The following is a 15303-nucleotide window of genomic DNA, read 5'->3' as shown; positions in this document are numbered from 1 at the left end:
TGTTCAGAACGTAAATAAGAACTTTACTCCCTTCTTTTTATGGGTGGGTGGCATTCAGGATGGGTGGAGTTCAAAGCGAACTTTCCTATTTTTCAAAATGAACCACTTCTACCATCTGTTCTCAGTTGCTCTAGAGCTGTTGAAAACCAGTATGCTCTTGCTGGTTTCTTCTTTCCTTATTTGAACCCATGGTTTTTAATTGATGACAGTCATCCAACAGTTGAACTGATGTCAAAAGTGCACAGAAAAGAGCTACTAGAATCTGCTGGTTGGTAACTTTCATATTTTCAGAGATCTATCACTGAGGAAGGCCATGTGTTTGCTGTTAGGGAGTAAAAACAGGTGCAGGAATGGTTTATGAACGAAGGGGAAAGGTTAAAAGCAAAGAGCCAGTTATCCTATTTAACCCAGTCCATTTTGATGCCAATCAGTTTCTATTCTGAAGAAGGCCTATATTTAGAACCATTCCATTTGAATAAAGTTTCATCTTTGAGTACACTTTTGTACTATAAAGCAAAAGGTCTTTGTTATGACTGAGTTTACACAACAAAGCAATACCACAACTGTATTTCCTTAAAACTTGCTAACGGTTTGTAGATACAAAGAAAAGTTAAAAAGAACAAAAAGAAATGTAAGGAGCTAGATAATATAATTAAAGGAATGGAAACTTCCACTTTTCCACTATATTTCCTCTGTATTCTTAACACTGTGAAATAGTTCTAGTTACAGGTAGGTAGCCGTGTTGGTCTGCTGTAGTCGAAACAAAATAAAAAAATTCCTTCCAGCTCATACAAATAACAACTTACCGTATTTTTCGCCCTATAGGACGCACTTTTCCCCCTCCAAAAATGAAGGGGAAATGTGTGTGCGTCCTATGGGGTGAATGCAGGCTTTCGCTGAAGCTTGGAGAGCGAGAGGGGTCGGTGCGCACCAACCCCTCTCGCTCTCCAGGCTTCAGGAAGCTCTGCGCAACCCTAGGGAGCCCAGCGCAACTTCCCGCCGGGCTCCCTAGGCTTGCGGATAGCAGGCTGTTCTGGGGGCTGGGGTCGGGGGAAGCTCGGGCTTCCCCCGTGCCAGCCCCGTGCCTGGGGGGGGAATAATTTTTTTTCTTTATTCCCCCCCCCCCAAAAAAAAAACCTAGGTGCGTCCTATGGGGCGGTGTGCCCTATGGGACGAAAAATACGGTAGTTGGTCTCTAAGGTGCTACTGGAAGGAATTTTTTTATACTGTGAAATAGGTTACTAATATCCCCATATACCAGTCACAATGACTGGATCATTTTGATTTTCCTAACGTAACCCAGCAAAGACTATGGCTGTGTAGGGATTTATTTCTTTTTTAAAGTCTTTCATTCCAGATCCCTCTTGCTGCTTATTGTACATTTTGACCTTCACAGCAAGTCATTTCACAGTTAGTCACTGTACAGCAGAGGTGGGAAACCTTTTTGACCCAGTGAGTCTGATCTTTATCTCACTCACCCCAGTGTGCCCACACTGAGGTGGGTGGGACCACTCACGTGTCAATCACCTGATGCCATCTTGATGTCAAGTGGGCATGTAGGTTGTTCCGTCCACCTCTCGATGTTGGCCTGCCAACGTGGGGGGTGATACTGCACAAAGCTTGGGCGTGCCAGCCATTTCTCAGCACACGTAAACTGAGCAAGACTGAATTCCTCCCTCAATAGGGTCCAGGCATTTCATAGTAGGATTGAGCTTCCTGCACATCAGCTTGTTGCATGGGGGAGTTCAATCTTGTGTTCTGTAATCACATCTCGACCTGCCTCCTACTCATCATGTTGCATGTGATGTCAATGTGTAACAATAGTTCAATATACAGCCCTGGTCTGGACAGTAGAGAATTTGTTCTGAGCCATGCCATGGTTACAGCACCAAAATAAATATTAATGTGCTTCAAGCAGAAAATATTTATTCTGAGATTCTGCACTGTGACAAATGAGATGCAGTTGTTACAAGAAATTATTGATCCTAGCTTCAAGGAATGCAGGACATCACAAAGTTATCAAACTGAAGAGAGCAGCACATTTATAGGTGAACTTCTTGTATACAAGATGAACCTATTTTAGTCACGAATGTTCCTTCCCAAGCCAATACTTTATGTTCATTATGAATCCATTCACAATTCCAAATGTGCATACAGAAAAACACTGCCATCTTTTCAGCAGAAAAGTTGAGCTCAACTCTGCATAGTAAGTATTGACACTTTGGGGTGGGACAGGCCGAAGGTAAACCACAATACATTCACCATGGGACTGCTTACTACGTATGTCTGTTCATTTTTAGCTAGGTTGCCATTTAGTCACATCTTAAACTACATACCAAAGCATGTTGTATTTGCAAGCTTCTTATAGAAACCACACACTAAAATACATGTGAGCTATCGTCAGACAACAAAAAATAACTCAGGGTGTGGAAGAGACACAAAACCACAACAAATTTAAGAATAATCTTAAGATACAGTATATGAACAGGTTCAGGAGAGGTTCCTTCCTTTAAATGTACACATGTGGTAGAATCTGGATGTTTATTTCAATACCAAGATGTCATCTCAGAAAATAAAGATTCCATTACATGTATGGCAAAGACATCAAAAGGGAGCAGTCACTTTTAATTATTCTATATAATATATTCCAAAAGGGAGCAAGTACCAGAATAGCAGCCACCAGCAAGAACAACATAGACTCAAAACTATAAAAAAAAACCCCAAACGGAACAACTTGCTATTATACTTAAAAAAAATAGGTTGCATTCCCTGAATTAATCTGTGAAAACACTGGCTGCGATCCTGCAGAGTTACACATAATTAAGTCCTATCGACGTCTGTGGAACTTATGAATATATCACCATGTGTCATGTTGCAGTTTTAAAGAAAACCACGGAAGTCCAAGAGCAGGTTATGTTAACTTCGGTATAAAATGAGTTATTTGCCAAGTTTCTGTTTTTTAATATTCAAGTACGACTTTCTGTTCATTAGTTCTACAGATAACCAAGGGCACGATTTCTTCAATGCAATCAGGCTCTGTTCAAATAGTGGCCAGGATCCAAAGACTTTTTTGTGCCTTTTCTTTGAAAACCAGATTACTAAACCACAAATTGGTTTTCCTGGAGGAAAGCGATTACCTGAATCCATTTCTATCAGGTTCCACAGCCTCACTTTGGTGATGTAATTGCCTTGGTGCCCTAGTGGATATTCTGGCCTGGGAGATGGAATCCTACTAAAGCACCTCACCAGGACGGACTGGGGTCATTGGGCTTAAATGGTTCCAGTAATTACTGGAAGAAGGTCTAGCATCCTCTCAAAAAGTATTTTCTTGAATGCTGTAAGGACACTCTAGTAAAGCATGGGAGGTGGGGCAGAAGGCTATACAGGGAATCTGTAAAAATGGCCTCCCCTCCCTTTGAATGAGCATCACCAACCCATAGCAAATAGGAGCCTGAGAGTCAAGATGGCTGTTCTGAAGCATCATTTGTCACATTAAAAGGCTTGTTCTATTTCACTTCTAGTACTGGGCCTGTCATCCAAAGAAGCTTTTTGAACTTTAGTCATAGGAACCCTGGATCCAACCCTTTGTTTTTCATATTTTTATTGCTTTAAAAGACAGGCATTCACACATTCACTAAAACAAATAAATGAGACTGTTAGCCCCACAAGTAATATATATGCATATATATTACCTCCTTTTCAAACATGCGGGAAAATGCCTGTTCCTCTTGAGAAGTATTGTGCTTCCTCATACCTATCCTGGGTGACATCTATTGAAAAAAATAAAAAAGTCAACTTCGCATTGCCTTTGGGGCAATTGTAGACTAGAAATTCTTGCAAAGCAAAATAGAAAAACGCAACCTACCAGTGAAAATGGTATAGGTTTCTCACGTAAATATCTGGGGTTTTCAAGCTGAAAGAGAGGAATTGCAAGAGGTTAAATACATAGATCTTTCTGATTCTGTTGTTAATATTCAAAGAGGGCATTCAGAAAAACAGTTCCAAGATGCCTGGTTTAATAGAAATGTCCTCATTTCATAAGAAAGTCATATCCTAAAGATCACAAAACGGATTCAAACCCTCGTAGTCATTAAACTTACTGGTTGGGTTTAGACAAGTCACAATCCCTCAGATAAACTACCTCACAGGATAGTTGTAACATTAACTCCCTGCCTGAGGCCCTTGAGGGGTGAGATCCAAAAGCAAAAAAAGTTTTAAAAGGTTTGATGTGAGGAAAAGTAATCCTCACAATGTCTCCCTGACATTCATTTATATTCCTTCTTTCTTCCAAGGACCTCAAGGTTACACTGATGGCCCCCTTTTTATCCCCACAATAACCAAGATCCTCTGATATCCAAATAAAGTCCTGCTTCTTTCCTCCTTACTACTATAACCATTTGGTTTTGAAATACTAGTGATTTTGGACTGAAGATAGCCTTCAGGCCAGCAATGGAGGCAATGGAATACGCACATTTTTTAAGGGATGTTGTGAGGAAGAAACATATTTTCTTTTTTCCTTCAAATTTTTTTTATTAGTTTTCCAAATTTATAACAGACATAAAAAAACAGTATAAAACGAACAAACAAACATTTATCCTAGCTGTTAAAATCCCAATTTTGTTATCATTGTTGGGTGACTTCCTCAAATCCCCCTAGCTGAGTTTCCATATAAATCATTGTAGCAGTTTTCCAATACTTCTTTCAAATGAAATAAACTTAATCAATTAACATCTTTCTTTCTTTTCATATTATTCTCTATCCATAATGTTATACAATTTAACATATTTAACTCCTAGGCCAATTTGGTACTTACAAATAGTTCTACTTATATTATCTTAGCATATTTAACTAAATAATCTTTGAATTGCTTCCATTCTTCTTGGTGCTCCTTTCATATGTGCTTATTTATTTTCAAATTCTGTATCTTGCATTTTGGGCGGGGGGAGAGTTTACTCAAGGCAACAATATAGCTCTGTTTTTAGATAAAACTTCAACTGCTTAGATAAAAGTTCAAGGACTTGTTCCTACCACCACTCAGCTCTCCTGTCCAACAAATTACAGTGCCTCCCATTTAGCCAACGTAGATGAATAGTACAGTAAAATTTAGTTCCATGAAACAAGGATCACCTGAAGGCCATTTTAAAGCTTAGCATGAAAACAGGTCTTTATCTGACAATATTGTAATGGTGCAGCTAGGACCCATCTTTGGTTTTATTATATTGCATAGCACTTCGGCTTGAAAATACTTTATAAAACTTTGAATATATGATATAGTCTTAAACGTCTTCCTGCTTGCTTTCCCTTTATGAAGACACAACCAACTCCAATGAGAATTCTATAGAAATTGATTAACACAGGATTAAGTATTCAGGACATATCTTTTTACATATCCCCATCCCTCATATAAAAAGCACTTAATTTCTTAAAAAGTTTTCATTTTTTAAAATGAAGTATGCAAATAAACATGCAGCTATTAATGGAAATGAAAACTGACAGCTGCTTTGCATATTTTATTTGGCATGAAATGCAATAAACTAGTTCTAAAATAAAGTAAGGCTATAAGTGGGAAAGGTAAACATCACTTGTTTACAAATGAACAGAATGTGGCTGAGTGGTTCCTTTACACAAAGTCTTGCATTTTCCAGTTTAGAGAGAGAGGGAGCAGCACTTTGAAATTAAATGCTCCTCCAGTCCATAAGCTTATGGATTACATTCACTCAAACTGATCTGCAAACCACGCTGTGTCTGAATGCTCATTCCTTTCCAGCTACTCATCCTCACAATTTCTCATTTCCCCAGTAATACCATGGCAAAAAGGCTGTCACAATAAGTATCACCCAATTAAAAAAAAGAAAGTGGCACACAAGCAAACATAAAATAAGTTAAGTTCCAAAAAAAATACAAACAGAAGCATATTTGCCAAATTGGGGAAAATGGCTGTTTTTGCAGCCTACTGAAGTATCCTGAGATGCAAAGACTTGCTTGGAAAGATTTAATGTAAAAGGTTTAAGATTCATTAATCTTCCCATTACTTATTCTACAGAGCTAGACAAGCAACATATTACAACTGGATGTTCGCAGTAATGTTATACATGTAATATATATTCATGCACACATATGCACATAAAAATGTTTTTTTATGTACAGTGGTACCTCGGGTTACATACGCTTCAGGTTACATACACTTCAGGTTACAGACTCCGCTAACCCAAAAATAGTACCTCAGGTTAAGAACATTGCTTCAGGATGAGAACAGAAATCGTGCTCCGGTGGCACGGCGGCAGCAGGAGGCCCCATTAGTTAAAGTGGTGCTTCAGGTTAAGTACAGTTTCAGGTTAAGAACTAACCTCCAGAACGAATTAAGTACTTAATCCGAGGTACCACTGTATTTTGCTTGGGGGGCTGCACCCCAGCTCACTCTGCCTGCCAACCCCACTGTCATTCTCCCATTAACCCCCATCACTTTCCCTTCCCACCCCATGCAACTACTAAGCTCATTATTCACCTTTCCAACCCCATTTCTGCTGTGCAACCCTGCTTCGTACCCATTTTTATCTTCGCCCCATGACCACGCCTGCCTCCCACTTTCATTCCTTTTATGCAGCCCCTCTTGCTAACAATTCATCCCCATGCTAACCTCTTGCATCTTCCTCCCCTCACACATTGCAACTACTAAGCACCCGATCCGCTTTCCTCTCAAATATGAAACCACCATCCCCTCCTACTCCTTTTTTGCACCCTGATTTTCACCTTCTCCTCCCACATTTTTCCAACACTCTCTTGCACACAGACCACCCCCATTTATATGCCTTTGTCCTCTCCTATTCTGCAGTCCCCTTAGCACACAGCCCATGATGTTTTTTATTGTTGCATCTTTAAGATGAATAGACTACTAAAGGCAAGTCAGCCAGTTTGTTGGTTCAGTTAGAGAAAGGTAGGTTCAGCTGGTGGATGTTGTACATACAGTGGTACCCCGGGTTAAGTACTTAATTCGTTCCGGAGGTCCGTTCTTAACCTGAAACTGTTCTTAACCTGAAGCACCACTTTAGCTAATGGGGCCTCCTGCTGCCGCTGCACGATTTCTGTTCTCATCCTGAAGCAAAGTTCTTAACCCGAGGTACTATTTCTGGGTTAGAGGAGTCTGTAATCTGAAGCGCATGTAACCCGAGGTACCACTGTATATGCTTGTTAACAAATTATGTTCTAAATTACTACACTGAACCTTCAACTTCACGTTGAAGACAATACACAGCACCAGGAGCGAAACATACTGTGTGAAGGTGCTATGGTATATTTGAGGGCTTTGTATCCTTTATCCCTCTCTCATGTAGCAGCTGAGGAATAAAAGAGGGAGACGTTTGAGGACAGTGAGAAGGAAGGTACACTGAAAGGAAAAAAGTGGCTGTTATAAACAACAACAGAAGTCCTAGTAAAGTAGGGATAGAGAAACACTGAGAGGTTGTTTTTCAAGAAAATAAGCAAACAATTTTTAAAAAGGAAGAAATAAAAGTGATAACACAAAAAAATCTAACACAACAGGGCCTTTTCAAACTCTTCTTGATGTACTCAAACCTTGTTTTAAACTGCCACATAGGACCTGTGTCACTTCCTACTTGCTCTAATCAAATCCCTGCCATTGTTCATCCCTGCTTTATTTAAACCTCAGTCATTCCTTTTAATGACCAATTTTGAGTTGAATCCAGACTTAGGCATGCTTAGAGAAAACCCATTGAAATGAACAGGAAATTCATCACAACTGCCTTAAGCCACATGGATTTCTACAAGTCTGTTCCAATAAGTCTGGATCCACATACTGCTTCAGTATTTGAGTGGAGATTAATTCTTTCCCTGTTGACTGGTGTCAAGAAGATGTTGTGCTTGTTGTACACATACAGCACAGACAGATTCTTTTACATACAAATTGAACTGGCAAGTCAGCCCAAGTTCAAAATTCAGAATCTTGGTGTGTTGCCCTTTGCCTTGCGTTAGTGAAAGCATCATGCAAAAGTAGCTCTTAAGCATAAGGTAGAACAGATGCTGGGAACTATCCATAGTTTCACTCCCACTAGAAAGGATTAATAGAGAGATTTCAACACTACTTAGCATAATATTATTTGCAAGCCAGAACAGTAAGATCTGGGATACTAAAATAAACGCACAAAATAACAAAACTAGTTGCAGCCCAAGTATGTATAGGCTTGCCAACAGAGCACTATTTTAACTCCAAAGAACAGTAGACAGTCAGTCCTTTCTATTACACATTACAAATTTAAATTCTAGACCACGAAGTCTAATCTGCAGTGGTCCTGTATCAATGAGATATGTTAATAAAAGCTTAGGAAGAGGCACTAATAATCTTCTATTAGTGTTTCAATTATGAAAGGCAAAATTAGTCAAGATCGTATGTCCACTGCTTTTCAAAATGTATCAAAACATGATTAGAATATATAACCATAATTTGTGAATAAAATCATAGGACAATACCAGCACACTTGAGAACAGGAGGGAAACATATTTACACTCTGAGGAAAAGAACCAACAGGTGAAGTCCATCGGTACAACACTGAATATCAAAATGTGTAAGGCAGGGCATGCTAGCGAGGTCCCTTAACAGCTAAGCTGGAAAATGTTTTTCATTCCTAATCAGGCTGAGTAAAGAAAACTTATTGGCTGTGATGTCTCATAGCAGCAATCAGCATCTAATAAGATGGAGAAGGAGGAGAGGGCAGAAGGTAAAGAAAGAGCTGTGAGAGGAAGGGGGCCTTTTCCCCATCCTTTGGACCCAATGAGAAACTCAACAAACTTGCTGTACCTGGAACTGGGTGGGTGTGGAGAGTGCAGTTGAATGGAACACAGCTTGGGCAGCTTAAGGAAGTATCATCCACCTTGTGCCTGCTCATAAAAATTAAGTCTAGTATGAGAGACTAGGGTGATGTCAGCTGTTTCCAGGAACTCTTCTTGTTGTGAGACTTGTTGTGGGTGAGCTGGGAGTTTTTTGGACCCTGTGTGAGAAGCCAGAGGCTGAGAGGGAGGGTGTGTCAGAAGGAAAATGAACTGATATTGATTTTTATATATTAGTAACAGTGTATTATCGTAACCTTTTTTGTAATATTTTATTTAAGTTGTCTGTTGTTGCTTCAGTTTTCTGCATACCTCTTAGAGATGTGTTTAATATATTAAGCAGTACAGAAATTAAATAAAAGTTTTTTTAAAAAAACCTATAAAGCAACACAGACCTTTTTATTTCCACAGGAGTTTTAAGTCACTTTTCTGATTTTATGGTTAATTATAACTTATTGAATTAAATGGGACTTCCCCCCCCCCTACCCTGAGCCCCCTAAATATGCTCTGGGGAGGGAGTCTTGTTGTGCAAGTGGACCTCATTCTCCATGGGCATGCTGCATTCAGTGCATTCATATTTGAGAAATCTAAAAAGAGCGCAGTTTAAAGAAACTTGAATCTAAGAGAACCAAGCATAATCATGACGACAATATAATGATAATATACTTATTAAAGGTTTGGAAACACTAAAATACACGTTTTCACTAGATTAATCAATGATGAAACATTTTGCAAATAGATGCCAATATTTAGTGGAACTACTATACATTGTATAGAATAGTTTGTCTGTCCATTTTTCCCTTTGTTCTCTGAGTTAAGAAGAGGAGGAGGAGGAGGAGTTTGGATTTGATATCCCGCTTTATCACTACCCGAAGGAGTCTCAAAGCGGCTAACATTCTCCTTTCCCTTCCTCCCCCACAACAAACACTCTGTGAGGTGAGTGGGGCTGAGAGACTTCAGAGAAGTGTGACTAGCCCAAGGTCACCCAGCAGCTGCACGTGGAGGAACGGAGACGCGAACCCGGTTCACCAGATTACGACTCTATCGCTCTTAACCACTACACCACACTGGGTCTCTTGAGATATCACCAAACTCAGGAAAAGGATTCCCAAGGTGGGAAAAGTGGTCTTCATCCACATTTGGAAACTGGATCCCATTTTCAATCAAGATGGCAAACCTAAATATCACTTTGGTTTAACTTTGCATGTTTTATGACATAGTTTTGGCTGTCTCAATAACATCACCAAATTCAGCATGAGGGTTCCCAAGCTGGGGGGTTTCCACTGACAATTGGATGCCAGATGCCATTCTGAATCAAGATGGTAGACCAAATGTGACTTTGGCATGACTACACCTGATTTTCAGTATAATGGGTCCAAACTCGGACATTATACTATCCATTTAAAAAACACATTTTTTTTGTTTCTAAAAAATTCCAGGAAGCACTTGCCTCTTAAAAACATATCACTATCCTCTATCTCAAGAGACAGATATGTCATAAACACATTTGCTTTTATTGGGTGTGTGCAGGCAGCAAGTTATATTGAAGAGGAAGCTGCCCAAAAAGTGCCTCTGTGACAACTGATCTGTGACTTGTCCTAACATAGACACTACATCAGTCTCCACCAGTAGAACCAGAGTACATGCTGGTGCCCCCTAAGTCTGAACTGTAACTAATCCGAAGTAATCAGATTAATTTCTCATAAATCTAGGCTTCACAGGAAGTGCCAGGACTGTTCAGCTGCCTCCAAGCCTTAATCTTTTGCAATGTCATCACTATTACTTCCGCAAGTGTAAAAAGTGTTTGGGTCCTGTTCTTTCTAGCACTTAATCCTGCTACAACCTACACAACTAATACATGAAAACAGGACTGGATTCCCAAGTTCTCGCATCTCGGAAAATATTGTCATACTCTTTCAAGAGCATCATTCTCATTTTGGTGCTACAAGAAACATATTGCTATCCAGGGACAGCAGCAATTATACAAAACCTCGTGAAACACTGTTCTATGGAAAAACGCAGCCAATTAACAGACCAAGAGACAGAAACCATGAGGTCAAAGGCAGAACCAGCCAGAAGGGGAGGCAGAAAATCCAATTAGGTTACCTATCTAATCAAAGAGGCACATCTACTTGCTTCAGTCTTGAGAACTTGAATCAATTGTTAAAAAGATCAATAGAAAAACACTAAATTTGTATGCAAATACGAATGTGTGAGAATATCCCACACTGTTTAATATAGTATTTAGTGCATTTTATCAGCCAATCCCTTTCATCTTACTGTAATAAATACATTGATTGTCTCCTTGATCTGCATCTCAGTAACACACAAAAGCAAACATATGAGCCATACATTTTTTTAGGCTGTCTGTGCTTCAAAACAAAGAAACAAACAAGCCAATGCTAATGCTTTCAGCATGGGATATTCCCAAAATGTCATTACAGTGGAACCTTGGTTCCCGAACGCCTCCATTCTCGTACATTTCTGTTCCCAAACACCAAAAACCTGGAAGTACCGGTAAATGCTTCCATTTTCAAATGTTTCTGAAGCCAAACGGGCTTCCAGAATGGATTTCGTTTGGGAACCGAGGTTCCACTGTAACTTATGCAAGGCCAAGGCCAAAAGCAGCCTTCCTCAATCTTGGGTCTCCAAATAATGTTGAACCACAACCGTATTTGATCACTAGACATCCAGCTGAGAATGACAAGAGTTGCAGTTCAACAACATCTGGTGACCTAAAATCAGGAAAGAGTCACCGAGAGACCCAGTATGGAGTGTTTATGCACTTGTCAACTGAGTTTTCTTCCTTCCTCAAAAACCTGTGGCCAAGTGAGTGAAGATGTGAAGGCCAAAGGAAAATGGAAATATTGGGGGTTCTCTCCCTTTTTATACCCCCTAAGAAATTTCATCAAAATTTAGAAATCTTGCTGTCTTTTTAAGTCTGATCTTTGCAAATGAAAACCTGGGAAAAACTATTTGAATTTTAAAAAGAAAGAAAGAAAGTTTAGAAAACAGTAGAAAAATTCCTACGAAGTATTTTTTTTAGAATGAAAATGATGCTTTTGAAGTTTTATGTAGGGCAATCTTACACCATTAGAGCATGATAATACTGATATATATAATGCTAAAATCCAATATTTCTGCACTTAGGAGTTGGTACCATCTTCACGAAGAGGACTATCCTTTATTCTAGTTTGGCGATATGGGACACAAGCATCCTTCTTCTATTGCCTTTTTATACTTTCATTGGGCTTTGCAGTCAACTTTTACACCTCTCTCATATGGCTATGATGGAGACACCCTACTACTGATGGTAAAACAAGTAGCTGATTGTCCCGCCTTCCTGGAGAAAAAGGTTCAGAAGAAGGTGGAGTAGAAACTGCAAGAGACCTGTTGTGTGTGCCAAAGCCAAGGAGGAAAAATATGAAAAGTCGGGTGAGAACAAAGCTCTTAGCAAGACTCACAAAGAAAGTAAACTACAACTGGGTATTAGCAATTTTGCATATACCAAACATAAGGCATTTTCATTTAATTTTCCTAAACATCAAATAGTACAATTTTATGTCCTAACTAGGTTATAAAAGAATACATTATGTTGTTAAAGCATTTCAGCTTTGAGTAACCATTGCATATATTTCTCCCCACCACCACCAAAAAATCAGGTTTTGGGGGTGGCAGGGCAGAATTGCCCACAGCTTCAAACATTCTGGAAATTTTGCCTCTCTGCATGATGTTCAGAACAAGACATCTCAGGAACTACAACAAACAAGCTTAAGCATGCACATATGCATCATTAGATCCTAACAAAAACACTCTACTGTTATTGTAAACATACACACACATTTAAAAAAATATTATTGAAGAATACTGGGAAACAGTCCATTTCCTAATGAAGTCAATGGCAAATCCCCCCTTTGTAAACAGTGGTTGATTACACTCTTTGATCATAAGATGAGAAGCTGTTAAACAGGGGGGGCATACACTTTAAATCAAAATACTGAAATATAGATCTTAGGGAGCACTCCTAAAACAGGCAGCTGAAGGGTGACTGAAGTAAAGTAGCGGTACGTACTGCTCCTCCAGCAGAGAGGGAGGCTCACCACCAGAAAAGCAATTGCGCCCCCAGAGAAACACCCATTATTGAAGCAGAAAGATCTGCCAGCAGAGACGAACTGTATTTCCATAGCAGTAGAGGATAAAAAGGGTGTGTCACAGGCAAATTGGGAGAGGCCTTGGATCTGCAGGATCCACAGTCCCTTTGTTTCTCTGACATGCCCCCACAAAGGCCAAAACTACACCAGCACTTCTCCCCTTCCACCAATGTCAGAAGAATGGAAAACATTTTATAAAGAAAAAGCAAAACAGGAACAGGATACCTTCCACCCTGACCAGATCCAGCACATCCACTCCTCCTGAAAATATCAGGCTGAAACCCCTTCCCTATAGTAAAAGGCTTATCGGAACTTATCAGACTGGAAAAAGTGTTGGGTAGGGGGAGGAAACCAAAGTTTGTAAAATAGTGGATGGTGTGGAGGAATGGCTAGAGAGAGCCTCCCTGCTAGGAAACTGATAGCCAGGAAATTCAGGGCGTGTTTGTCTTTTTCATGCATCACAACATTAATGTATGAAATTTGCTGCCGTAAGATTTGAAAATGGCAAGTAGCTTACATTGTTTTAAAAGTGGGCTGGAGAAATTTATGAAGGATAGATGGCACCAATGGCTACATTGATTCTCCAGGACCAATGACATTAAAATTCTGATCAAATAACAAATTTGAGGAGCAATAGCAGGTGAGAGAGCTTTGGCTTTATGCCTTGCTTCTGGATTTTCCAGAAGGTATCTGTTAAGACGCCTTGGGAAGCAGGATATTGAATGAGATGGACTTTTGCCTGATCCTGCTGGGCTCCCTTTATTTACTTATGCAAATATTCTAAAGGTGGAGGAATTTTCTTTTTTCTCACTCAGCTTAATGTCCCTTGTAGTGTTATGAATCCATGGCATCATTTGTTCAGCAAATGATGAACATTTCATCATTTCAGCCTACCTTGATGTGTCAAAAACAATAACCTTCATAGCCTACCCACCTGAATCTTCATAGCCTCTTAAGATTTATTCCAATTTCTTTCCATGCTAACATTATGGCTGATGCATAACATTAAACCAAATGTTTAAGATAAGCTGTGGCTTAATGTCTCGTGCACACTGCTTGAAAGCTCCCATTGTGTTCCTCTCCTGCTCCTTTCATTGGCACACCAGAGAGGAAACTAACCAGAGGCTTGCTTTGCATTATGTACAAACCATGGCTCATAGTTCATTACCCCCAAAATACACCACAAGCAGAAACCAAGATTCGTTCTGGGCTGGCAATTCATGGTTTATTTAAGGGAAACATATAATGCAAAGCCAGTCTTTGGCAGGCTGGGGAGGAAACAAACCAAAGAAAAGAATGGACAAAAAGAACAATAGGGACTTCACAGTCCCACTATTTTAAACCATAGTTTAATGTGACATGTGAACCAGGCCTATAAAGACACTTAGTGGCCATACTAACTGTTGAGACTAAATTACAAATGCATTTTCTTCTAAAGCCAGCAAATCAAAGAAATGCATGTTTATTTTACCCCAAGATTCCAACTGTTGAGACGAGCTTCAAGGTCACTGTCATCCAAAGACATTTTGTGCGTGTGACGATCCTCCTGGAATATTAAATGTTCAGATGAAATGTTATAGCTGGAGCAAACATGGAGAAAAAAGTTTATCATTTTTATCAGCAAAAAGTTTATCATTTCTAACAAGGAAATGTTGGCCAGTGTTGGAAATTCATTTTCTAGCTCTAGTTCAAGGTGGATCACATATTGAGGTTGCTCAGGCAATTTATTAAGCCAAGCAGAAGTCCCAACACATTAGCCACTAACAGTGCAATCCTACGTACTGTATATGTACATACAAGAAAGTCCCCCAATGTTCACTGAAACTTAGTCCCTAGTATGTGCTTTGGATTACAGGCTAAATAAATATATGGGGGGCGGGGAATGAGAACTGCATTTTATTCTGAACAGTCTACTCCAGGTCCCATAAATTTAAAGCAAGCGGTGTCTGTTTAATGCCACTACTCCCCATGAAACTGTATTTGACTGCTGGTATTTCTATATCATGCAGCTACAGTGAGTACCCAATATGTTAATCAATAACATGGTCAATCATCTAAAGCCCCATAACCAATCAGTTATTCATGTCTTTGGTGACTTGCTTACAAAATCTCAAAAGGAATCTTCCCAACTCCTCAGCAATCTGTAGAAGGCAACTACTACAAATATACACAAGTCTAGCCTTGAAAATTATTAGGGTGGCACTTGGTGATTGCCTTCTCTCACAAGTGGGCCATTTCGGAAACAAAGCTTGTATGATTTACCATATCTGATGAAAGCACTCCCTTAAAACCCACACTGTCAAAATGCAAT

The 15303-nt window shown here is 39.5% G+C and overlaps 1 protein-coding gene across 4 annotated transcripts in view; it reads right to left on the bottom strand.

Annotated features, from left to right (window-relative positions):
* Positions 1–15303, bottom strand: part of CEP112 (centrosomal protein 112) — a 212625-nt gene that overhangs the window by 179061 nt on the left and 18261 nt on the right. For all 4 annotated transcript variants that reach the window (XM_028713174.2, XM_028713148.2, XM_028713183.2 and 1 more), the window contains 3 exons: positions 14464–14538; positions 3866–3913; positions 3693–3770 (listed from right to left, as the gene is read on the bottom strand). In XM_028713174.2, the coding sequence (XP_028569007.2) occupies positions 3693–3770; positions 3866–3913; positions 14464–14538 (201 nt within the window). The remainder of the gene's footprint in view (positions 1–3692; positions 3771–3865; positions 3914–14463; positions 14539–15303) is intronic.

Source organism: Podarcis muralis, chromosome 2, assembly GCF_964188315.1.
Source record: "Podarcis muralis chromosome 2, rPodMur119.hap1.1, whole genome shotgun sequence".
Taxonomy (NCBI): Eukaryota; Metazoa; Chordata; class Lepidosauria; order Squamata; family Lacertidae; genus Podarcis; species Podarcis muralis.
This window is presented reverse-complemented; position numbering and strand designations above follow the sequence as displayed.